The sequence below is a fragment of the Mandrillus leucophaeus genome, unplaced genomic scaffold (assembly GCF_000951045.1).
Source record: "Mandrillus leucophaeus isolate KB7577 unplaced genomic scaffold, Mleu.le_1.0 Scaffold14, whole genome shotgun sequence".
NCBI classification, from domain to species: Eukaryota; Metazoa; Chordata; class Mammalia; order Primates; family Cercopithecidae; genus Mandrillus; species Mandrillus leucophaeus.
In genome coordinates, this window is record NW_012101365.1 from 6,428,021 (window position 1) to 6,453,186 (window position 25,166).

General features: G+C 35.9%; 1 protein-coding gene and 1 long non-coding RNA gene across 2 annotated transcripts in view; one reads left to right on the top strand and one right to left on the bottom strand.

Moving 5' to 3' along the window:
* The first annotated feature begins 1,257 nt into the window (after positions 1-1,257).
* Positions 1,258-4,073, top strand: LOC105534910. The gene is made up of 2 exons (XR_001005346.1): positions 1,258-3,486; positions 3,776-4,073. It is a non-coding gene; the product is annotated as an uncharacterized LOC105534910 (long non-coding RNA).
* Positions 4,074-7,491: 3,418 nt separating this feature from the next.
* The window catches only part of LOC105534911 (chromosome unknown open reading frame, human C1orf168), a 99,002-nt gene continuing 81,327 nt past the window's right edge, over positions 7,492-25,166 (bottom strand). The window contains exons 16-20 of the mRNA XM_011973844.1: positions 14,968-15,054; positions 12,281-12,374; positions 8,853-9,009; positions 8,715-8,748; positions 7,492-8,385 (exon numbers count right to left, since the gene is read on the bottom strand). Of these exons, the coding sequence (XP_011829234.1) occupies positions 8,364-8,385; positions 8,715-8,748; positions 8,853-9,009; positions 12,281-12,374; positions 14,968-15,054 (394 nt within the window). The 3' untranslated portion in view covers positions 7,492-8,363. The remainder of the gene's footprint in view (positions 8,386-8,714; positions 8,749-8,852; positions 9,010-12,280; positions 12,375-14,967; positions 15,055-25,166) is intronic.

The window sequence follows — 25,166 nt, forward strand, 5'->3', positions numbered from 1 at the left end:
GTCTGTTTTTGTTTATTTGTTTTTAAAGACCCAAACCTTTTCAATCTTGCATTTATTTACTTGGTTCTCCTGTGTCACCCTGTGGCTTTTTAAATAGGAAATGTAATTTATTTTAATAGTAGTTCTCAAAGACTCTATTGAAAACTCTGGATGAGGGATATGTGCAATCTGTTGGTAAGTCACATCCTATGTTTGGCCTCATTTTTATAACTCCTAAAATGAGAGAGGTAGATTTTAACACTTCTAAGGTACTTTTGAGCTTTAAAGTTCTTTTCTGCTTTTTCATATGATTTGTGTTAGTGTTCACTTTTTATATATTTAGAGTTTTTATACTAGTGTGAATGTTTCTGTTTTGATTTGGTGAGGCATGTCAAAGGTATATACTTGAATATTTTTCTAAATACAGCTGCCAGAGAAATGCAAATGGCAAAAATCATCCAGAAATCCAAACATGGTGAAACATCATGTCCATTTGGCATGAAGCAAAGCGTTACAAATTTGGAGTGATGAAAGTGTTCCATATATTTTTTATAGTGATTTTTCGATCTAGAGACCCTTCACATTGTTTACTTACTATTACAGTAACTTTGGGAGGAAACCAGAGAAAGCATTTTTGCCATTTCCAGATGAGGAAGCAGGACCAGAAAGCTCGTCATAAAGCTTTAACACCATACAAGTATCCAGCAGTGATCAATCGCCCTTTATAGGAAACCACCTTTCCTCTGGGGAAGAACAGTCTGAATTAATAAAACATCAGAGTGGTTGAGTAATAAAAATAAATACAGATGTTTTGCTTTCAAGTCTTAGAGTGACATAAAGTAGTCTTAAATAAATAGTTCTTAGTTTGTTTTAACCAGTTGATTGTACTAACAAGATGTAATTATCTAAAGTATTTATGATTAGCATATTGGTTTTTATAAGTATTTCTAAGTTATTGAGGGTGCTTAAAAATACTGAAGAAACTTTAAGACATGATTCTTCTCATAATTTTATGTGATTCTTATAGCACAATCATTTTTCAAAAAGGAAAACTAGGCCGGGCATGGTGGCTCATGCCTAGCACTTTGGGAGGCCGAGGTGGGTGGATGACTTGAGGTCAGGAGTTTGAGACCAGCCTGGCCGACATGGTGAAACCTCATCTCTAATAAAAGTACAAAAATTATCCGGTGTGGTGGCAGGCTGCTTGTAATCCCAGCTACTTGGGAGGCTGAGGCACAGGAATCTCTTGAACCTGGGAGGCAGAGGTTGGAATAAGCCAAGTTCATGCCACTGCATGCCAGCCTGGGTGACAGCACAAGACTCTGTCTCAAAAAAGCGAAAAAGAAAAGTAGCTTCAGTCCCTGTCTAAATTGTTATAGTTTGTGACTATTATCTGAAATAGTCTTATCCAAATTTCATATGCAGATTGATAATTTTTCATTTTGTATGTATATTAGATGATATAACTATTTTCATAGAATACTTTTCTAATTTATAAACACTGAATTATTATTAGCTTGATAGAGTTTCTCCCAAACCTTATAAAATTTTGTAACGTACTTATGTTTGAGCTTTAAAAATTATAAAAACTTCATTTAAACAAGTTGCTGGCATCCTTACTAGCCTTTCCACCTATAATTATGATGCATTTGATGCCACTGAACAGTAATAGCACAAAGAACAGGTCTCACAGTCTAGACTGGATTGAGTTTTAATTAAACTTCTTCAGCCATAGCCTGATAAGAATCAGGCTGGATCTAGAAGAGTTATCAGACTGTAGGCCTGTATTAATTTTGCAAGCTAATGTTAATGTTTACTGCCAGCCTTGCATAGCAATGCCAGTTTGCAGTTGTGACTATGTGTGTGACTTTTGGTAAAAATGGTTTATATCTAAAGTAGTTTAGATTTTATGGAAGTGGCTCTTGATGGTTTGGACAAGCAGGGTAGGTAAATTTCAATTATGTTTAAAGTGTAATTAAATCCTAGAATAGAGCACTCTCCAGAAAAAAAGTAAGAATTTAGAGAATATCCTGGCATAAAAACGTTTTTGAATAATACATAGAATTTTGACAAGGTTCATACAGTGCACACAGTGTGACCTTTTTTGAGGTGGGCAGTGGGGGTTGCTGCTTTGTGTTGATTTAAAATTTCAAGGAGGAACAAAAACATTCTAGCCAAGGAGAATTGCATTGTTAATTTTTTTCTACTAATTTAAACGTGCATTTTTCACAGTTACATATTTCTTTAAAATAAGTTTTGCTACCAAAAATAGCAATTTTTCTAGACAGATAACATTTTCCTAAAGTGGAAAAGAAAGAGATCCACTGTTCTAAAAAACAAACAAACAAAACACTAAATTGTGCCTTCTCCCTTAAATTATAAGAAGAGTAATAGTAAAACTTGTTTAAACTATGTTTTCTTTTTTTCTAATCCCTCTCAGTTCTCCTTAGATCTGCCTCCTACAAGTGATCATGTTTGCATCTGCCTGATGGAGTTCCTTGGTCTAGCCTTTCACTATCACTATCAGAAGTTGTTCACTAAATGTATTTCCCTACTTCTTTCATGTTGATTGACTTTGTAAGTCACATTGGTAAACATAACATTTGGCTACCTTCTTATGCTTTAAAAATTAATGCAATGAATGGCAGTTTTTATATTTTAACCCTTTAAAAAGTTTGTCAAGGAAACAACTCAGAGCTAAGAACAAAATCTAACTTGGAATCAGTTTCTTCCTTTGGCTGCTGAAGCAGCAGCAAGTCACATAACCTCATTTAGTTTTTCCATTTACAAAATGTGGATGATAACCTACCTCACAGATGTGTGTGAGCAACTGTTTGGAAGCCCTTGTTTAAATACAGGGTTTATATCCCCACATTCAATGTAAATTCCTTTTTTAAAAAAAAATAAGTATCTTTGATATTGATGAGTATCTTGATTTTTAGGTAAGATCACAGTTTCACAAATTGTGGTGTTCTTAGGTGACATTTAGTCTTTCTTGAGACCTCAAGTATTCAAATATCAAACTTGTCCTGTGTTGTAACAAATATTCAGAATCTCTTAAAATGTTGGCTGGAGCTGCCTTAACGTACCAAAATACAGCTCTCAAGACTGTTCACAAATATCTGTGGTTGTACAATGTTTTGAACATTTAATGTAAAGTTGTTACAGAACTGTGAACTCTAAGGATAGTATCTTTATTATTTTAAGAAGAATGGTTGTGTTCTTTGTCAGGTATGCTTAAATATACAGTGGATTTTGAGTGCAACAAATAAAACTGAAAATTAACAGCCATTAGGTTGTGTCATGACAATCATAATATAGGATATAATATTTACTTTTTTTTCAAAAACATCCTGCATTCATTCATTCTTAGCCTACCTTTGAAAAAGAAAAAAAAAATCAATAGGTTGATACATTGACCCATTGGAGTACTTCATTACGTATTTATTGAAAAATTTTTTAATTGTTAAAATTGGGACCACTTTTTATAATTGGTTTCAAGAAAAAATAGGATGGATGCGGAGGCTCACGCCTGTAATCCCAGCACTTTGGGAGGCAGAGGCGGGTGATCACGAGGTCAGGAGATTGAGACCATCCTGGCTAACATGGTGAAACCCCATCTCTACTGAAAAATACAAAAAAATTAGCCGGGCGTGGTGGCGGGCGCCTGTAGTCCCAGCTACTCGGGAGGCTGAGGCAGGAGAACGGCGTGAACCCGGGAGGTGGAGCCTGCAGTGAGCGGAGATCGCGCCACTGCACTCCGGCCTGGGCAACAGAGTGAGACTCCTTCTCAAACAAACAAACAGACTTCCAGTGCTTTTGTGTTCAAATAATCTCCGATTCAAATTTCAGTTTTGTTTGTTATATACTTTTTGTGAGTGTTAAATGATATGGGAAGGATTTGTCTTACAGTAACCATATGGAAAAGATGTTTTTCTGAATTACATAGCATTTTGTAGTTACAGATTCTTCCTAATTAATGTTTGCACTGTATGAAACTCATAGGTAACAAACACAAAAGAGAAAAGCAGCCTGATTGCTTATAAGTTTTTTTCACAAAATCAAATTAAAGTCTCTGGTTCATTTGAAAGCTATTTTTGTTTCTGCTCCATCATTATGCTGGTATTCTGCACGCCAATTAATAGTTACAAGAAAGTTGTTAGTGGAAAAGATTGCCTATACTCATTGGCGATTTCACACCATCTTTGTTCATTTTTGTCATCTTAGTTGTACATTATAGTTTTTAACTTAAGCTATTGCATTGGTTCTCTACTGTTGCTGTAACAAATTACTACAAACTTAACAACTTAAAGTACAAATTATCTTATTGTTCTATATGTCAGAAACCCAGCAGGCTTAGCTGGTTTTTCTGCCTCAAGTCACACAAGCTGGAAACCAAAGTATTGTTAGGGCTGGGCTGTGGAGGAGAATCTGTTTCCAGTTGCACTGAGTTGTTGGCAGAATTTCGTTCCTTGCTGCTGTAGGATTGAGGTCCGTGTTGCCTTTTTGGCTGTTGGCTAGGAATCATTTAAAGCTTCTAGAGGCCATCATCATTCCTTGGCCCATGGCTCCCTTCATCTTCAAAACCAGCAACAAGTGGCTTATGGTTTGGATCTCTTCTTCCTTCTCTTCAACATGTTTCTGATTTGCTGAGACTGACTTTACTGCTTTCCGTTTTCAAATTTTAAGGGCTCATGTGATTAAGCTGGGCCCACCTGGACTGTATGCTTTTTGAAAAACAGACTTTAGCCCTCATGAAAAAGACGAATGCAAACATATTGAAATCAGGATATACAGGTAAAGATTTCAATTCGCTTTTTCTAAACTTGAAGGAAAAGAACGGATTTGTTTTTATTAGTGAAAATATGTTTTATTTCCTAAATTGCATAGATAATAGATGCTTCCTATAGGAAATTTGAAAAGTGAAGGAAATTTTAAAAATCTGAGAAGAATCTCACCCATAATAAGAGGCAGCTACTTCTTAGTTTTGTTATTATATGTTCATATTTTTCCTCTTCCGTTTCTTCCCCCTAGAATATACTTTAAAAAGTTTTGAAGATTTGCGGGAGAGGGCCTGGTCAAGAAGGTTGCTGTGCAATCTTAGAAATCTTAGAAGAGTGAGTATATCACAGAGGAACTCGGAAGTGGGAAGGGAGGTCTTGGGACATCTTAAGGTTGCTGGAGGGCCCGGCGTATATATCAATGAGTTTATGAATAGGCCAGTGTTAAGCCTCTGTTACAGTAAAGTGCTTTCTTATGCTGCCTTTTACCTGATGATGCCATTATCTTTATTTTTATACAAAATTGAAAATAAAATGTAAACTTAGTCTTTCCATTGAAGCTTTATGCTCAGGGTTTCTGGGAGACAGATGACATCTGCTTAGAATATCACTGAAGTCTTAGTCATGGTGTTTACATTTTGAAATCTTGCAGATTAATAATGTGAGAAATATATTTTTGATGCTTTGATTCCAAGAATGGAGGAAATGGGACTGATATTAGTGAAATAGAAACATAACTGCATTAAGTATGGATAGAAAGGATAGAAAAACAATCATTTTTTTCTAAAAACCTATACCATATCAATAAATAACAAGTACTAGTTTATATTAGACAAAATAGCTTATTCTTCAGTATATGCTATTTAATAGGCTTTTAACACTGAACGTTTTTCTGTCTACGCAAAAAAATTACTTAACAGCCATTCTATCAAGTCGTACAATTTGAATTTTAAAAATGTATTTTTGTTTTCAGCATCTTCCAACTTCAGAAAAAGCCAGGTACAAAAATGACACCACTAATACCATAGTGTGTATTAAGAATTTTAGATTACTTTTATATTATTACATTGTAGCATAACAACTACCCTGTGAAGTAGATAAGATCAGAGTTATTAGCTGTTTATTATTATTATTATTATTATTATTTTAGACGGAGTCTCGCTCTGTCATCCAGTCTAGAGTGCAGTGGCGTGATTTCAGCTCACTGCAACCTCTGCCTCCTAGGTTCAAGCGATTCTGTCTCAGCCTCCTGAGTAGCTGGAATTACAGATGTGCACCAGCACACCCAGCTAATTTTTGTATTTTTAGTAGAGACAGGGTTTCACCATATCGGCCAGCTGGTATCGAACTCCTGACCTCAAGTTATCTGCCCACCTCAGCCTCCCAAAATACTGGGACTACAGGTGTGAGCCACTGTGGCCAGCCTAGCCCTGTTTTAATAATGAGGAAATTGAGATGTAAAGAGCTGAGTCAAATTAAAACAAGGGACCATGTAATGAGGTGGAAAGTGCAGGGAACAAACCTATCTGAGTTCAAATTTAGTCCCGCTGTCATTCCAAGATTTAAAATGCTTAGTGGCTTGGTGAAGTGGCAAGAGTGATGTATGGTATATGATTCTCTGTTGGACAGGATTATTGCATGAAAGATTTCTGCTCAGCATAGTCATATACTCTTCTTGCCCACAGACCATACTTAGCCTTGTCTTCTACAATGCCTACTCTAACAGTTGTGTTCCTGGAGAGCAGGAGAGGGCTGCAAATGCCCCTCACTGGGTAATAGTTTTAGTTCAGGGGGTCCAAGCAGAGTTTGGTCTCTAGTCTAAGCAGAAATATATTTCCAATCTTTAGTACAAGCCTTCATTTCATCTCCCAGAAAAGAAGTCTCAAAGCCATTCCCTAATTCTCCTTCTCTCTCACCAATACATCCAATTAGTCACCAAGACATTCTCTTTTACCTCTGTAATACCTCTAATGGGGCTCCTGTACCATATATTTCTGTTGCTGCTGTCTTAAGGTATAATGCCTTTTGCCTAGAATATTGCAAAAACAATTCACCTCTCCTTTATTATCCATATTGGTGATTGCTTCCCATCCCCCAAATATCTGGCATTTTCTTCCTATCCCCCAAATAACTAACATTTTTTTCCTGCTTAACCCTTAAATGACTCCTTAATCTCTAGAGGAAAAGGTACAAGTGAAGTCTGTCACATTCTAGCCCCACTTTGCCCCATTGCAAGCAGCTCTTGCCATTTCCCACCAGACATTCTCCACTCCATTTACTATGAATTTCTTCATAATCACCAAAGCGAGCATGGATCTTCCATCTCTGTGCCTTGTCTAATAAATAAACATATTTAAAGACCAAGCTTCAGTGTTACCTTCTCTGTAAAACATTTTTTAATCCTTTAGCTGTTCCATTAATATCTTGTTTAATTATGTTATTTGTAATAATCTCTACAGATTTCCTTCTCTAAAGTCTGAACTTTTTGAATATCTTTGATTCGTGTCTTTTAGAATAAGCTTGGCCTTTATTGGCAAATGTCATTTGGAACATGCAAAGGAAAATAAAAGAACCTAGAAGCTTAAAAAGTCGCCTCAATATAAAGAACAAGGCCATGGAAACAAATTCCATCACACTTGTGAAGGCCAGAATCACCCTGCTTAAAGAACTGAGTGAAATTCTTCAGTTTTTCTGTGCTGAAAAAGCCACTTAAAAATTTGAAACTGTTAAATGCATATGTAGAATTTATTTCTCTTGACATGCAGTGCACCCCATTTAAAAAATGGAATAGATATTACAGCTCAGTTTTTAAATTTTTATTTAATTCCATATAAATGAAAGTACATATGAATGCTATTAGTTGAATAGTTATTTGGGCATAGACAAAATAATGACAATTGTTCTTATTTTGGACAAAAAGATGTTTTAAAGTAAGACAGCATATATATTATTTTGTTAAGTACATTTGGGCACTTCTTAAAATGATGGGTGAATTTAGGAATAAATTATTTTTTGGGAAACTATTCCCAAAAGAAACCAATGTGGAACAGTATTCATATGAGTTTATTTTTGTGATAAAGTAAAAGGACATTTATACCTTTTTAAAGACTGAGTCATAATTAAGATTATACCTTGAACTTGAGTATTTAAAAGACCTTGGTTACACTGTTTACTGTTCAGAATTAAATTATACCAAATTTGAATGCACAACATCTAGAAATTACAAACGCTCGTGTGCTAATATTAGAAGCAAACCAACCATCTGCACAACTGACTAGGTGCCATAAGGCATGATTTCTAACTTTGGATATGGCTCATTAAATAAGTGCTCAAATGCTAACACATACTGTTTCACATTCTCTTGAACTGGCAGTGAAGTAGATACTGAAATAGACATTGAAAGATAACCTTTTAGGAGTAAAACCAACATCTAAATGTTGAGGATTTGTTTTTATTTTTCTCTTTTAAGTTCAGAACGAAAGTTTCCACAGATTCCACCATCTCTAAAATTTTGACATGTAAACTGAAACTGATGTAAGGCAGGACTAGGATCTTAGGACTGGTTCTCCCTTGTGCAGTCCGTAACATTTGATCGTGATCTTTCTAAGGTGACCAACTTTGATGCCTGAGAAAAAAGAAAAATATGCAAACATTTAAAAATATAGGACAATGAAACAGTTGAGTGGGAGATTTCTAGGGAATTTCTGATCTAGTTTAATATGTTTGTGTTCTTTTAAAATGTTGATAAAGCTGTGTAGAGAAGTTTGATAGCATAGTCACAAGAGACAATAATAAAGTATCTTCCAACATGATCCTTATAGAATAGGGTACTGCATGTCTAATTTTTAAAACTTATCCTGAATTTCAATAGATTCAGTAGTCTTCTCTTGAGACTAATGTATACAACAAGGTATTAGGAACTCATGATTTAAAGTACAAAATCAAACAGCTTACTTGAAATCTAGATGTTCAATGAGCACATATCCATCTATAGAAAGAAAAATCACCGTTAATTTGAAAGTTATAGAGAAAATACTTTAAAATTTTTAAAAAAACAATGAAATGTTATGAAAAATAAGCAAATAAACTTACATTTGCCTTTAGAATTACGACATATCACTAGATTTTGTTCGGTGGTATCAATGACTTCCAGTTCTTCTCCAGGACTTATTGGCAAATCAAATATTCCATTTCTTGAATTATTGGAACAGGCCACTGCTGTGTTGATGACAATAATCTCTTTATTGTACTGAAATGAGAAATTACTAATCAGACCATTCTTGCATAGTTATTTTTCATAACAAAACTAATGGAGGATATAATATAGTAACCTCAAAATAAACTCCAGATACTATTGACTAGTTAAATAACACATATGGGAATAGAAAATAGGAAGGTATACAGTTAAAGGAAAGTCATTTAAGAAAATAATAGTAAAATGGTGCAATCTCACATTTGTTTGGTATGATTATATTTTCAAAGTATTTTCACAACCATTATTATTTTTTTCTCTCAAATCTTTTTTTTTTTAATTATTATTTTTAGTTACGGGGTACATGTGCAGGATGTGCAGGTTTGTTACATAGGTAAATGTGTGCCATAGTGGTTTACTGCACCTATCAACCCATCACCTAGGTATTAAGCCCAGCATGCATTAACCATCCTTTCTAATACTCTCCCTCCCCATACCCTATCCCCAGACAGACCCCAGTGTGTGCACAACCATTACTTAATTGTACTAGAATGAGCCCTGCTGGATGAGGTTGTAACGTAGGTATGAATTAAGCACCATGGATGGTAGTTAACTGTTCCATTACTAAAACTTCTGTGTAGTGCCTTAAAGTTTATAATATTCTTACATACCTATCATTTCTAGATGACACTCTTTCCATGCTTTTTCTCTGTGTGAGCTTATGTATTCTTATATATAGCTATACTACATGTTATTTTAAAGTAGTGGGAATTGGCTGTACCCAGTTGGGGGCAATTCCCATTCTCCTTTTGTATTCACGGGCAGGCAGGCATTTTGTTAAAAACTCCTGAGAAATTCAAGTCCTGACCTTGGGAATCTTTTCCTGACATACTGACCTATACATCTGCAGCACATCACCTTCTAATGCACTGAAATCTGTTGACCACAAACAGAGAGTTCCAGAATACATAGCTTAGATTACAGGTACCTACTTCTCCAAATTAGTGTGACCAAATATCTCCTTTTGCCCAGGATATTGTCTGTTTATAACTAATATGTCTATCTATAACTATTTATTATTATGATTAAGAGTTCCTCCTCCCACTCTTAGAAGTGTCCTGTGTTTGGATGATAAATTACAAGATCAACCTATAACAAATGAGATCAGATCTACAAGATAGATTTTTTCCTTTACTTAACAAAACAATCGCTTCCTTACTGGCTTTTTTATCCTTTACAGGCCATTGCTCACTGTGAATTCATAGTGATTTCTTAAAATACAGATCTAATTAGGTCACCTTTCTATTTATAAAGTTCTAAAAACTCCTTATTGCTTTCAGGATGAGATCCACACTGCTTAGCTTGACATTCGGGCTCCTTTGTATACTGCCATTCTCCATCCCTCTATCTTTGTCTTCTTTACTGAAGCTGCATCAAGTTACATGACAATCCTTGAATACATGCTGTTTACTTGAAATACTCTTCTTTCTCTTAACCACTTCACATGAAAACTGTTATGACTGCCATATATAATTTACTGTCTCTTAACTATACTTGATATCTATTCCTATTATATAATTTAATAAACATACTGTCTTATCAAGTGAAAATAGTAGACAGTCTTATTCATCTTTGTACCCTCAGTGCCTGGCACAAATGAGTTATCCAATGTTTTATGATTTGAGCTGGATAAAAATTATTGAAATGGCCTATCAAGGAAACCCACTACAGGTAATAAGAATGGAATTATACACATATACAGGCAATGGAATATCTTTCCCACATGAAACAATCAAAAACACACGGAGAGGGAAAAAAGGATTGGATGGAACATAAGGGTCTTTTCAACAAGTGATTGCCTCATGGTTGTTTTTCAATTAATCAAATAACATCAGGGTTGTAGTAGATAATAACATATCACAATTTCTAGATATAGTAACCACAATCAACTTTGGTTCAAACAGGAATTATCAGTGATTATGAGAGATTTGTGTATATTCCTATTTTAGTTCAATTTAAAAAATATTTTATGCGTGTTGACAAAATGCTAAGCAACCTTATTCTGCTCTGCACATGGATATAAACATATATAAAATAACCTTTGTCCTCTAGGAGCTCATAGTTTAATATGATGAACATGTAATTCCAATTTTGTTAATGTGTGATAAGCTAGAGATTGCTCAAGTATATAAGTAAACGGAAGAAGAGTAATTTATTTAATTAGAAGATTTGGGTAAGTCTTCCTGGAGAAGAGGAGATCCCTTGACTGGAGCTTGATAAATGAATAAGAGCTAGTCAGATGGAGAAAAGTTCAAAGGTGTACCAGATAGTTGGAATAGACCAAGGAAGCACTTAGAGGGATGAAATAGCAAGACAAAGATAGAGGTGGAGGTTCATTCAAGGGACAGAACTATGAGCAGTTTGTTGCCAAAGCAGAAAGTGCAACGCAAAGAGTGGCAAGAGATAAAGCCAGGAAGATCTGCAAAGGTCAGGACATAAAGAGCTTTCTGTGTCATGTTAGGAAGCCTAAACTTTAAACATTTTGCAAGGGGGAATTTTTGAAAAGTTTTAGGCTTTATAGTGACTTAGATAAATTTTATGAGGAGGATGCACACTTTGCCTCTCTCAATCCAGTGTCTAGCACATGGAAGGTGCTCAGTATGTTTCATAGTTAATAATCATCACTTTGACAATATATGAAATCAGGGAAGGTTGAGCTTTAGAATAATGAAAAAATGTTCCATGGACTCTTAATAACAGAATAAGAAGGCAGAGAGCTTCGGATGCTGCGTCAGTCATTTGTTCATTTTGTTATTCATTTGCTTGTTTGTTTAGGCATTCATTTACCAAACACTGTCTGTACAGTTTTATGTCAGGCCCTGGGGAACAAACCTGAATGAGACAGGGTTTCTTTCTCAAAAAGCACTCAAGAGATTAATTAGTTCAAGATTCACACACACACACACACACACACATACACAAATGCTTTAATACAACAAATCAGTGTTATAAAAGACATGTGTAAAATAGATATACAAAATGTGCTGAAGGAGTAACAACCTGGACGAGATAGGGAGGAGTGGGTGACATTTGAACAGAGCCTTCAAGAACAACTTAGTAGTTTTTCCAGGAAGAAGGAATAGCATGTACAGATATAAAAATATAGAAATGTATCAGGAAAAAATAGGAATGAAATGCTGGCTTTTTGTGTCAAAGATAATGTCTGTATCTCAGAGAGGCAAAGGCACAGCATACTTACAGATTTTTTTTTAAATGAAAGCTCCAAGCTGTTAATATTGCTAATTTTTACCTTGAGAAGAGAACGTACCTTAAACCTTTCTCTAAATAGTTTTTCTTCTCTTTTCATTCTGTTCTTTTCTAAGTTTTGCTTCTTGGTTTTGAAGAAACTTCTAGGAGAGAAACTAGCAAGAAATGTGCAGGTAGGGTAAAATGTACTATAATAAAACTCTTTAAGTTGCCGAGTCTACAAAGTCACTTCATTTCAGGACAAATTCAGGTATAGTTTTTTGTGTGCATAATTTTATATAAAATAATACATATGCAAAGTCATGCATCTGTATTTGTGTATATGTACACACACATATGTAGGTTCATAATACAAATACACACACATATTTCCATTAGAGCAAATTGTCAAACAAGTGATCAGGGTAATACCAATTGCTTTTCCCCACAATTAAAAAATATTTTTGATGGCAAGATAATAACGGGATAAAATCACATTGGTTAAACAAATGAAGGTACATAAGAAACTTGTCTGAATGAGACTTAGAGATATAACTTGTTTTTTTGTTTTGTGTTTTTTTTTAATTTTAGGAAATTTACATATGTTCCCATTCACCTTCAGATTATTTAATGGAAACCAGTAAGAATGAGTAAGCAGTTTACTTTGTGTGGTTTTCTAAGTTGTTAAGCCTAATTGGAGATCACAAATCTACATGGTTCAATCGAAGAGCTCTCCAGTTTGCTGAATGTTTTGGAGGATGAATACCATTAAGAAAATAAAGAAAGATGCCACAAAACATGTGCAAGAATTTTAGCACATAAAAGTAAATAACGCTACAGAAGAAACTGATTATACTCTTAGTCCTCCCTCTTGCTCTTCACGTGAGATTTGTTTCTTCTTTTTAGCAGTTTAATGTATTGACAGAAGTAAAAAAGTCAACCAAATCCTGTCAGTTTTATTCCATCAGCTGCCCATTTCCCTACACACTACAATGTCTACTTGGGTCATCTTAGAAAGTGGGTTATCCTTTTCATGCCGTTATACCTGAGATACTGCTATGGTTTGGATATTTGACTCCTCCAAACCTCATGTTGACATTTGAGCCCTAATGTTGGAGGTGGGGCCTAATGGGAGATGTTTGTGTCATGGGTTTTTTTCCCCTCATGAATGGCTAGCTGCTGTCCTCTTGGTAATGAGTGAGTTACCACTGTCATCGTTTCCTGGAGCCTGGCATCTCATTTGTTAAAATGAGCCTGGTACCTCACTTGTCTCTCTTGCTTCCTTTCTAGCCCTGTGATCTCTGCACATTCTCCTTCACCTTCTGCCATGAGTGGAAGCAGCCTGAGGCCTTCACCAGAAGCAGATGTCAATCTCATGCTTCTTGTACAGTCTACAGAACCATGAGCTAAATAAACCTCTTTTATTTATAAATTTCCCAGCCTCCGGTGTTCCTTTATAGCAACACAAATAGGCTAAGACACATACCTTTGCTCAACTTCTCTTTAAACTTACCATTGTCTTTGATTGATAAAAGAATAATAAAAGAGTTGAACTAATATAGAAAACATTTCTTCCTTACTAGTAGAATACGTTATGGTCGAAATCATTTTAAAAAGTTCAAAGAGCACATAGAAATTGATACAGAAATAATTACCCTTACTGTAACATTTTCTAATTTACTTGGTTCAAAATAAAAGTATACTGTTATATCACTCTGTTGTAAAAAAATAAAAATAAAAAGGCACTGGAAAATTGTTTCCTAAGAAGCCTTATTTGTAGTTATCAACATACTAGAAAGCTTTCTGGGGGGCAGATCAAAAATGTTACTAATAGTTCCTCTCTTGGAATTCTGTTTTGTTATGCTATGCAAATGTATGTAAAAGTATGAAGTTTAAGATAGAAAGTTTCTTTTCTAGTCTGTTAATACATCTTTCCAACCTGAGAAAAATAAATTACATCAAGTCTGAACCGAAAGAAAATAAACGTACGAGAAGGACCATCCAATGCCATCCTCTGAGTCTCAGACACTAATGTCTGGTTTCCTCTGGTGCACCCCAGTAGGACTTTTCTAACAGGTTTCCCAGAGCACACAGACTACACAATGTTCACATCTCAGTGACTATTTAGACAAATATTTCCCCAAGTCATTTGTTAAAAAAGTACCTCATATCCTGCCTCATGTCCTAGCAATTGAGAAGATGGGATCAGAGAGCAGTAAGAAACCACCTGCCTCAGTAAAAACATCCTCTCACAACCGCTTGGGAACTTGAATCACATGAATGCAGGTTAGATCTTGACTCAGTAAAACATTTTAAACTTCTAACACTCATTATAGTCATAACTAGAATTATATTTTAGGGAAATCAGTGTCACTATATGATACCTGGTTTGTTTTTTTCTCAAAGTTACATTTAAGTTCTAATTGGTGTTTCATTTACATGATATCTTATAAGGGGAAGTTCTTACAACCTAAAAGAAGACTAGAAATTTGTCATTGTTTGAAAATGGTTAACTTGAAATCTTTTCTCACTTCCTATCCACCAAAAGCAGGGAGGAGGAGGAAGATACATGTGTATGACACTTAATATTTTCATATTCTTTGTCCCTTTTAATCCTCTCAGCTGTACTATGATGTAGATGTTGTCATTTTCATTTTGTAGATGAAAAAGCTGAGAATCAAATTTCATTACTTATCTAAAGCCACACAGCTGGTAAGAGGTATAAATTGCTGCAGATAACCTATAATATAAGTGCCTCTGTGTTCCCACCTTTCTGATTCTTCAGCACCGTTTTTCTCTTTTTTTTCCTTCGGTGTCAGAAACTTGGGTTTCCACATTTTCAGTTTATCTTCATCTCTGAGGAGAAATATATTTTGAGCAAGTAAATTAAGACTGACTTATACATTTGTGGAACCATCAACACTTCATAGGCAATTATGTTTTACAAAAAATTAAAAAGCCATCTAGAAATATATTTTGATAGTCCATGGAAAGGCCATATAGTAAATATTTTAGGCTTTGCAGCCATATTATCTCTACGGCAACTCTTCAACTCTACTGTTGCAACTTTATACACAGAAACAAGTGGCAGGCCATATTTGGTCCTCCGGCCATGGTTTGCTGACCCGTGATGTGTCATAATCCAAATTTGAAACCAGATGCAAGAGATCAGCCTGCTTATAATCACATTTCATCTCCTTTATAAGCCTCAGGGGTTTTTTTGGTCTCTAAAATGTGAATAATGTAACTGAACTCCATTGTGAAACAAGGCTAAGCCAACTAGCATGTAACATTAGTGATTCCAGGCAAAAGAAGATGCAGGGAAGGGAGAAGGTATTTATTATAGAAGGAACTAGTACTTTTTAGCATCTATGTGTCAGGTCTTATGCTAAGCATCTTACATATGTTAACTCATTTGGTTTTCAAAGTAAGTATTGCAACAATCCTTTAAACCAATCAAAGTTTTACAAGCGAGGAAACGGATGAGCAGAGAGAATGAAATGGATGGTCATAGTGGTATGACCACTTTGGAAAACAAGTTGGCATTTTCCTATGAATTTGCATTCCCTATAATTTGCATTTTTCCCCTTCTAAGTATATCTTCTAGAAAAATTCCCGCACACATTCACAGGAGCCATAAATAAAATCAGAATATCTGTGGCAATATTATTTATAAGGGCCCCAATAGTTACCAACAATTGAATAGATAAATGAATTATGGTATATACATATAATGGAATACTACAGAACATTAAAATGAATGAAAGGAAAAATGAAAGATTATATTTGAATAAAAAAGTTACCGAACTCTGTATACACTGTCTCATTTTCATGATGTTCAAATCCCAAAGGAAATAATATTTGTTTCATATGTTTGTTAAAACTATATTTATTTTGAACAAGGAAATGAAAACACCAAATTTATGAGAACAGTTACCTTGAGGGAAGGGATACATGGTGTGTACAAGGAAAAGAGGCCAAGGTATTGGTTATGTTCTAGTTCTTAAGTCGAATGACGGGTTCAGGGCAATTTGTTTTACCATGTTTTACCATGCTTTACAAATTTTATTTTGTTTTGATTTTTACAAATGATTTTTTAAGAAAAATAATTTATCCAGATTCACTGGTATGCACTTGTAGTTCCAGCTGCTTGGGAGGCTGAGGTGAGAGGACTGCTTGAGGCAGGAGGTCAAAGTGCAGTGTGCTATGATCACGCCTGTGAATAACCACGCCTGTGAATAACCACTGCATTTCAACCTGGGCAACATAGCAAGACTCCATCTCAAACAAAAGAGAAAAAGAACTTATTCTTTACCCTAATTTGATATTTCAGAGTTCTGTTCCATCTTATGCCAAATTACATTTCCTGCTTGTAACACCCCTTTCCTGATCATATACGCCTTATGGTCCAACAGAACTTTCCAAACACGTGTGTTTTCCATTTACAGTTGTCCACTCCCCCCTCTTGCTCCTCCCTTTTCTCTCATCTTCTTTTGCTCCCAGTCTTCACCTGTCAAAATGTTACCTGTCTTTCCTGGTTCAGCTTGGCACAAAGATTTCTGATCACCTAAATAACAGTAATGTCGACCTATTCTGAGCTTCCAGATTATCTTGCACATTTTTATAGCAGGTCCTTCTTTGTTAACTAATTTATCAAATTATGTTTTGGTATCAGACACATGATACAGATATGAAAGTCACAGTCCCTACCTCAAAGAGTTCCCAGTCTAGCAGATAAGAAAATCAAGAAAACAGACCACTACAATTCTGAGAAAAATATCTTGATTAAAAAAAAGGGAGTACCTAACTTAAACAGATAAAGTTAGAGAGGGCTTCTTAGAAAAAGTAAAATCTGAATTCAATTTTAAATAATGAGGGATAAAGTAGTCGGCAAAAAACATGGCAAAGTGTGTCACAGGTAGAACTATTCTTTTCTTCTTAAATTATCACCTTCTTGAAGAGGCTTTCCATAACTATCAATACTTTAAAACCCCTACCAGCACACACCCTATATCCACTGTCTTTCAAAATATCCTGTTTCAAAGCAACCAAATTCCAATGTGTAATTATAGACTAATGTTTTCATTTGTTTATTGATTTAGTCTCTCTATGCCCACAGGAGTAGGAATTACATATCTTTTTTTCACTGCTTTATACCCAACACCTAGCACAGTGCCTGGCACAAAGGACATGTTCAATAAATATTTGTTGAATGAATTGATGAAGTTGGAACAAATGTGAAGGTTTGGAAATGCTAGACAGCATATCCGGTCTAAGGAACTCCAAGTAGTACAGTATGGATGGAACACAGGAATAGTGGGTAAGCAGGAATAACAGGTGAGGCTAAGAGGTTGCCAGGGACTGGATTATGAATAAATTTTATGTTTTCCTAAGCAGTTTTGACTTCATTCTGAAAGCGATGGGTAACCACTAAACAGTTTTCAGCTGTTGGGTGGCAGGTGGTTACATTAGCACTTAAGAAAGTCTGGAGAATAAACAGAAATGGAGGTAAGATGGCCATTCAGGGAGCTGTAGTAATCTGGTTGAGAAACAAGACTGCATTGTGGCTGTGCAGTGGGGATGGGAAAAGTGGGAACAGTTTTGAGTTATTGGAAGAGAGTGAAGGGAAGGGAAAGGTACAAGAGAAGGAATAACAGATAACCTAGGGTTTCAGCCTGAGCAACTGTGTGTTTATTGAAATAGTCACCAACATAGAGATCAAAAGGACCAGATGTGGAGCTCCATCTTCAGTGGATCCAACACTGGAGCACCCAGATATATAAAACGAATATTATTAGGCCAAAAGGGAGAGATACACCTCAATACAATAATAGTTGGGAGACTTCAACATCTCACTCTAAGCAGATTATCCAGAAATAAAAACAGCAAACATCCTATTTAAACTGCACCATAGACCAAATGGACCTAACAGACATCTACAGAACTTAATACACATCTACAGAACATGTCACTCATGTTCTGTATAGTACACATTCTTTTCATTATCAATGGAACATTCTCCAGAACTGTTCATAAGTTAGGACACAAAACAAGTATCAACAAGTTTTTAAAAATCAAAATCATATCAAGTATCTCATCTGAGCACAGTACATTAAAACTAAACATCAATAACAACAGGAACATTTGAAACTATACAAATATATGGAAATTAAACAACATGCTCCTGAACAACCAATGGGTGAAGGGAGAAATTAAGGATAATACTTAGAAACACAACATACCAAACTTATAGAACACAGCAAAAACAATATTAAGAGACAAGTTTATAGTAATAAATGCCTACATCAAAAACTAGAAAGATTTCAAAAAACAATCTAATGATTTTTCTCAAAGAATTAGAAAAGGAAGAACAAACCAAATTCAAAGTTAGTAGAAGAAAAGAAATAATAAAGATCAGAGCTGACATAAACAAATTTAGATAAAAAATACAAAAGATCAATGAAACAGAAAGCTGGTGTTTTGAAAAGACACCAAACTGGCAAACCATTACCTAGACTAGACAGAGAGATGGGGTGAGAAGGAGAGGGGAAGGGAGGGAGGAAGGGAAGGGAGGGAGGAGGGGAGGTAAGGGGAGGGAAGAGGAAAGGGGAGGGGGAAGGGGAGGGGGAAGGAGAGGGGGAAAATTAAAGGGGAGGGGAAGGGGAAACGGGGAGAGGGAGGGAAGGGCAAGTTCAAGTAAATAAAGTCAGAAGTGAAAAAGAGAGACATCACTTAGAGACCACTGTGAGCAACTATCTGATAACAAATGGGAAAACCTGGAGGAAATAGCTAAATTCATGGAAATATACAATCTACTGAAATTAAACCAAGAAAAATTTAGAAAACTTGAAAAGACCAATAAAAGTAATGAGATTGCATCAGTAATAAAGAATCTCTCAAAAAAGAAAAGTCTAGGACTGGATGGCATCCCTGCTGAATTCTACTGAACCTTTAAAAAAGAATTAATACCAAATCTTCTCAAACTATTCCAAAACACTGAAGCAGAATGAACTCTTCCTAACTCATTCTATGAGGCCAGCATAACCCTGATACCAAAAGCCGACAAGGATACAAAAAAGAAAAGAAAAGAAAATTACAGGTTGATACCTTGATGAACATAGACACAAAAATCTTCAACAAAATATTAGCAAACTCAATACAACAGCACATCAAAAAGATAATACACCATGATGTAGTGTGATACACCCCAGAAATGCAAGAACATGTTAGTGGGATGTATCCCTGAGCCCAGGAGGTCAAGGCTGCAGTGAATCGTGATCATGCCACCACTGTACTCCAGCCTCAGGGACAGAGTGAGACCCTGTTTCAAAAAACAAACAAACAAAAAACTGACTCCCAGGGCATCCTCCCTGCACACAACCAGGCTGCTGTCCCTCTGTAACCTCACACACTGACCCCTGGGCTCACTTGGTGAGCACATCCCCAGAGAGAGGGTAGGTGGCAGGAAAGAGCACTGGCTTGGGGGCAGGCCACCCAGATCTCGGACCTACCTCTGTACTCAATTGCGTGGACAAGTTAGTTACCCTTAGCCTCGATGTTCTCATGTGAAACAATTTAAAATATTCTTTTACATTATAAAAATAGAGATGGGGCCCCACTATGTTGCCCAGACTGGTCTCAAACTCTTGAGCTCAAGCGATCCTCCCACTTCTGCCTCCCAAAGAGTTGGGTTTACAGGTATGAGCCACTGCACCTGGCCAACTGGGAAACAGTCTAATCTATCATGGAGGGTTGCTGTGATAGAAAGGGAAGTATCAGGCTGGGAAGATTTCAGCTCAGCTCATGAATCACTGGCTTCATCTTGTGAAGCCAGAAATTCTCTAGCCATCACCCCCTCCATGGTCATATTGATGCCCATCAATCAGACCACCAGGAACATGCCTGCAGTCAACAAAGTTGGGTCATTCAACATAGGCAAATCAATAAATGTGAAACATCACTGCAACAGAATGAAGAACAAAACTGTATGATAATTTCAATAGCTGCAGAGAAAGCATTTGTCAAAATTCAACATCCCTTCATAATAAAAGCTCTCAACAAATTAGGTGTAGAAGAAAAGTACCTCAACATAATGAAGGCCATGTATAACAAACCCACAGCTAACATCTTACCTAACAGGGAAATGCTGGAAGCTTCTCCTCTAAAAACTGGAATAAGACATGGATGCCCACTCTCTCCATTCTTATTCAACAAAGTACTGGAAGTTCTAGCAGGATCAATGAGGCAAGAGAAATAAATAAAGGACATCCAAATGGGAAACGAGGAAGTAAAACTGCCCCTGTTTGCAGACGACATGATCTTATATCTAGAAAAACCTAACAACTTTACCAAGAGATTCTTAGAACTGATAAATTCAGTAAAGTTGTAGAATACAAAAACAACATAAAAAAATTAGTAGCATTTCTATACATGAACAAAGAACTAGCTGAAAATGAGGTCAAGAAGGCAATCTGGTTTATAATAGCTACAAAAAAACAAAAATACCTAGGAATAAATTTAGCCAAGGAGGTGAAAGATCTCTACAAAGAAAATGACAAAACACTGATGAAATAAATTGTAGATGACACAAACAAATGGAAGGACATCTCATGTTCATAGACTGGAAGAATTAATATTGTTAAAATGACCATAGTACCCAAGTCTATCTACAGATTCAATACAATCCTCATCAAAATACCAATGTCATTTTTCACAGAAATAGAAAACACAATCTTAGAATTTGTATGGAATCACAAAAGACCCCAAGTAGCTGAAGCAATTCTGAGCAAAGGAACAAATCTGTATAAAGCACAGTACCAGGCTTCAAAATATTCTACAAAGCTCTAGTAACCAAAACAGCATGGTATTGGCATAAAACGGACACACAAACCAATGGAACAGAATAGAGAACCCAGAAATTAATCCATGTATCTACAAGCAACTGCTTTTTGACAAAGATTGCAAGAACACTCAGTGGGAGAAGGACAGTCTTTTCAATAAATGGTGCTGGGAAAACTGGATATCCATACACAGAAGAATAAAACTAGACCCCATCCTACCTCTTACCCTATACAAAAATCAAAAATAGATCAAAGACTTAAAATGTAAGACCCAAACTTCTAAAACTATTAGAAGAAAACATAGGGGAAACACTTTAGGACATTGGTCTAGGAAAAGTTTTATGACTAAGACCTCAATAGCACAGGTAACAAAGCAAAAATGAACAAATAGGATTTCAGCAATCTAAAAAGCTTCTGTACAGTAAAAGAAACAATCAACGGAGTGGAAAGACAACTTACAGAATGGAGAAAAATATTTATAAACTATTAATCTGACAGGTGATTAATATCCAGGATATACAAGGAACTCAAACAGCTTAACAGAAAAAAAAATTCAATTAAAAATGGGCAAATGAACAGACATTTCTCAACAGATGACATTAAAATTACCAATAGTTTATTTGCTTAGAGGTGTTTATAGTATTCTTATGGTAGTTTGTATTTCTGTGGGATTGGTGGTGATATCCCCTTTATCATTTTTTATTGCGTCTATTTGATTCTTCTCTCTTTTATTCTTCATTAGTCTTGCTAGTGGTTTATCAATTTTGTTGATCTTTTCAAAAAACCAGCTCCTGGATTCATTGACTTATCGAACTTTTTTTTGTGTGTCTCTGTCTCCTTCAGTTCTGCTCTGATCTTAGTTATTTCTTGCCTTCTGCTAGCTTTTGAATTTGTTTGCTCTTGCTTCTCTAGTTCTTTTAATTGTGAAGTTAGGGTGTCAATTTTAGATATTTCCTGCTTTCTCTTGTGGGCATTTGGTGCTATAAATTTCCCTCTACACACTGCTTTAAATGTGTCCCAGAGACTCTGATACGTTGTATCTTTGTTCTCATTGGTTTCAAAGAACATCTTTATTTCTGCCTTCATTTCGTTATTTACCCAGTAATCCTTTTGGAGCAGGTTGTTCAGTTTCCATGTAGTTTTGTGGTTTTGAATGAGTTTCTCAATCCTGAGTTCTAGTTTGATTGCACTGTGGTCTGAGAGGCAGTTTGTTATGATTTCTGTTTTTTCACGTTTGCTGAGGAGTGCTTTACTTCCAATTATGAGGTCAATTTTAGAATAAGTGTGATGTGGTGCTGAGAAAAATGTATATTCTGTTAATTTGGGGTGGAGAGTTCTGCAGATGTCTATTAGGTCTGCTTGGTGCAGAGCTGAGTTCAAATCCTGGATATCCTTGTTAACCTTCTGTCTTGTTGATCTGTTTAATATTGACAGTGGGGTGTTAAAGTCTCCCATTATTATTGTGTGAGAGTCTAAGTCTCTTTGTAGGTCTCTAAAGACTTGCTTTGTGAATCTGGGTGCTCCTGTATTGGGTGCATATATATTTAGGATAGTTAGCTTTTCTTGTTGAATTGATCCCTTTACAATAATGTAATGGCCTTCTTTGTCTCTTTTGATCTTTGTTGGTTTAAAGTCTGTTTTATCCGAGACTAGGATTGCAACCCTTGCTTTTTTCTTTTGCTTTCCATTTGCTTGGTAGATCTTCCTCCATCCCTTTATTTTGAGCCTATGTGTCTCTTTGCACATTAGACAGGTCTTCTGAATACAGCACACTGGTGGGTCTTGACCCTTTATCCAATTTGCCAGTCTGTGTCTTTGAAATAGCAAAGACTTGGAATCAACCCAAATGTCCATCAATGATAGACTAGATTAAGAAAATGTGGCACATATATGCCATGGAATACTATGCAGCCATAAAAAGGATGAGTTCATGCCCTTTGCAGAGACATGGATGAATCTGGAAACCATCATTCTCAGAAAACTATCACAAGGACAGAAAATGAAACACTGCCTGTTCTAACTCATAGGTAGAAATTGAACAATGAGAACACTTAGACACAGGGTGGGGAACATCACACACCAGGGCTTGTTGGTCAGTGTGGGCCTAGGAGAGGGATAACATTAGGAGAAATACCTAATGTAGATGATGAGTTGATGGATGCAGCAAACCAACATGGCACATGTATACCTATGTAACAAACCTGCACGTTGTGCACTTGTACCCTAGAACTTAAAGTATAATAAAAAAAAATAAAATACAATGACCAATAAACATATTTTAAAATGTTCAACATCACTAATCACCAGGGAAATGCAAATCAAAACCACAATGAGGTATCATTTCATCCCTGTTAGGATGGCAATCATCAAAAAGACAAAAAATAACACACGCTGGCAAGGATGTGGAGTACAGGAAACCCTTCTTCATTCTTAGTGGGAATATCAATAGTACAGCACCTATGAATAACAGTATGGAGGTTCCTAAAAAACTACAAATAGAAATACCGTATGATTCAGCAGTTCCATTGCTGGGTATTAATCCAAAGGAAATGAAATCATTATATCAAAGAGACATCTATGCTCCTATGTTTATTGCAGCACTATATGTGATAGCCAACATATGGAATCAACTTAGGTATCCAACATCAAATGAATGGTAAAGAAAATGTGATAAACATACACACGGCAGAGAACTATTCAGTCATAAAAAAGAATGAAATCATGTCATTCACAGCAACATGGATGGAAGTGGAGGACATTATGTTAAGTGAAATAAGCCAGGAATAAAAAGTTAAGCACCACATGTTCTCACTCATATATGGAAGCTAAAAAAGGTTGCTCTCATAGAAATAAAGAGTAGAACAGAGGATGCTAAAGGCTGGGAAAGTAGGGAATAGGGAGAGATTAGTTTAGGATACAATATACAGTGAGATATGATGAATATGTTCTAGTGTTCTATATCACTGATATGGTCAGGCTTTGTGTCTCCACCTAAACCTTACCTGAATTGTAATCCCCACGTGTCGAGGGAGGGAGGTGACTGGATCATGGGGGCAGTTTCCCACATAGTGTTCTCATGAGAGTGAATGAGTTCTCATGAATTCTGATGGCTTTATAAGGAGTTCTTCCCCCTTCACTTTCTCTTCTCTCTCTCACCTGCCGCCACGTAATATGTGCCTCTTCCCCTTCTGCCATGATTGTAAGTTTCCTGAGGCCTCACCAGCCACACTGAACTATGAGTCAATTAAACTTCTTTCCTTTATTAATTACCCAGTCTCAGGTATTTCTTTATAGCAGTGTAAAAATGGACTAATACAACTACCATAGGATGACTATAGTTAACAATAATATATTATATAGTTTTAAATAGCTAGAAGGGAGATATTGAATATTCTCAACACAAAGAAATGATAAATGTTTGATGATGAATATGCTAATTACCCTGATCTTATCACTATATATTTTATGTATCGAAACATCACTATGCACCTAGAAAATATGTACAATTATTATATGTCAACTTAAAAATAACATCAAATAATGAAGAACTAATAACAACATAGAAACCTAGGGAAAAACTAGTATTTTTTTTCCTTTGGAGGATGGCATGGTTCACAGTTTAAGATATAGAGAAGACAAATAAAATAAAGGCTTAAAAGTATCCATTGGATTTAACAAAGGAGTTATTAGTGACCTTACCAAAAATAAGTTCAGTGGTATAATAGGAAACCTAATTGAAGTGATCAAGGAAAGATGAATCAAACATGAACAGAGGAGACTTTTATTTTTAACCAGTTGGTTAAGAGGAGAAGTATAAATAACAAGTGACTGGAGAGGTAGTATCAAACTTAAGGATGGCTTTTTGTTGTTGTTTTGTGGGTTTTTGTTTGTTTGTTTGTTTTTTGTTTTTGAAACAGGGTCTGGCTCCATTGCCCAGGTTGCAGCCTACTGGTGTGATCCCGGCTCACTACACCTCTGACTCAAAGGCTCCAGCCATCCTTACACTTCAGCCTCCTGAATAGCTAGGACTACAGGCATGTGCCACCATGCCTGGCTAGTTTAGTAGAGATGGGATTTTGCCATGCTTCCCAGGCTGGTCTTGAACTTCTGGACTGAGGCAATCCACCT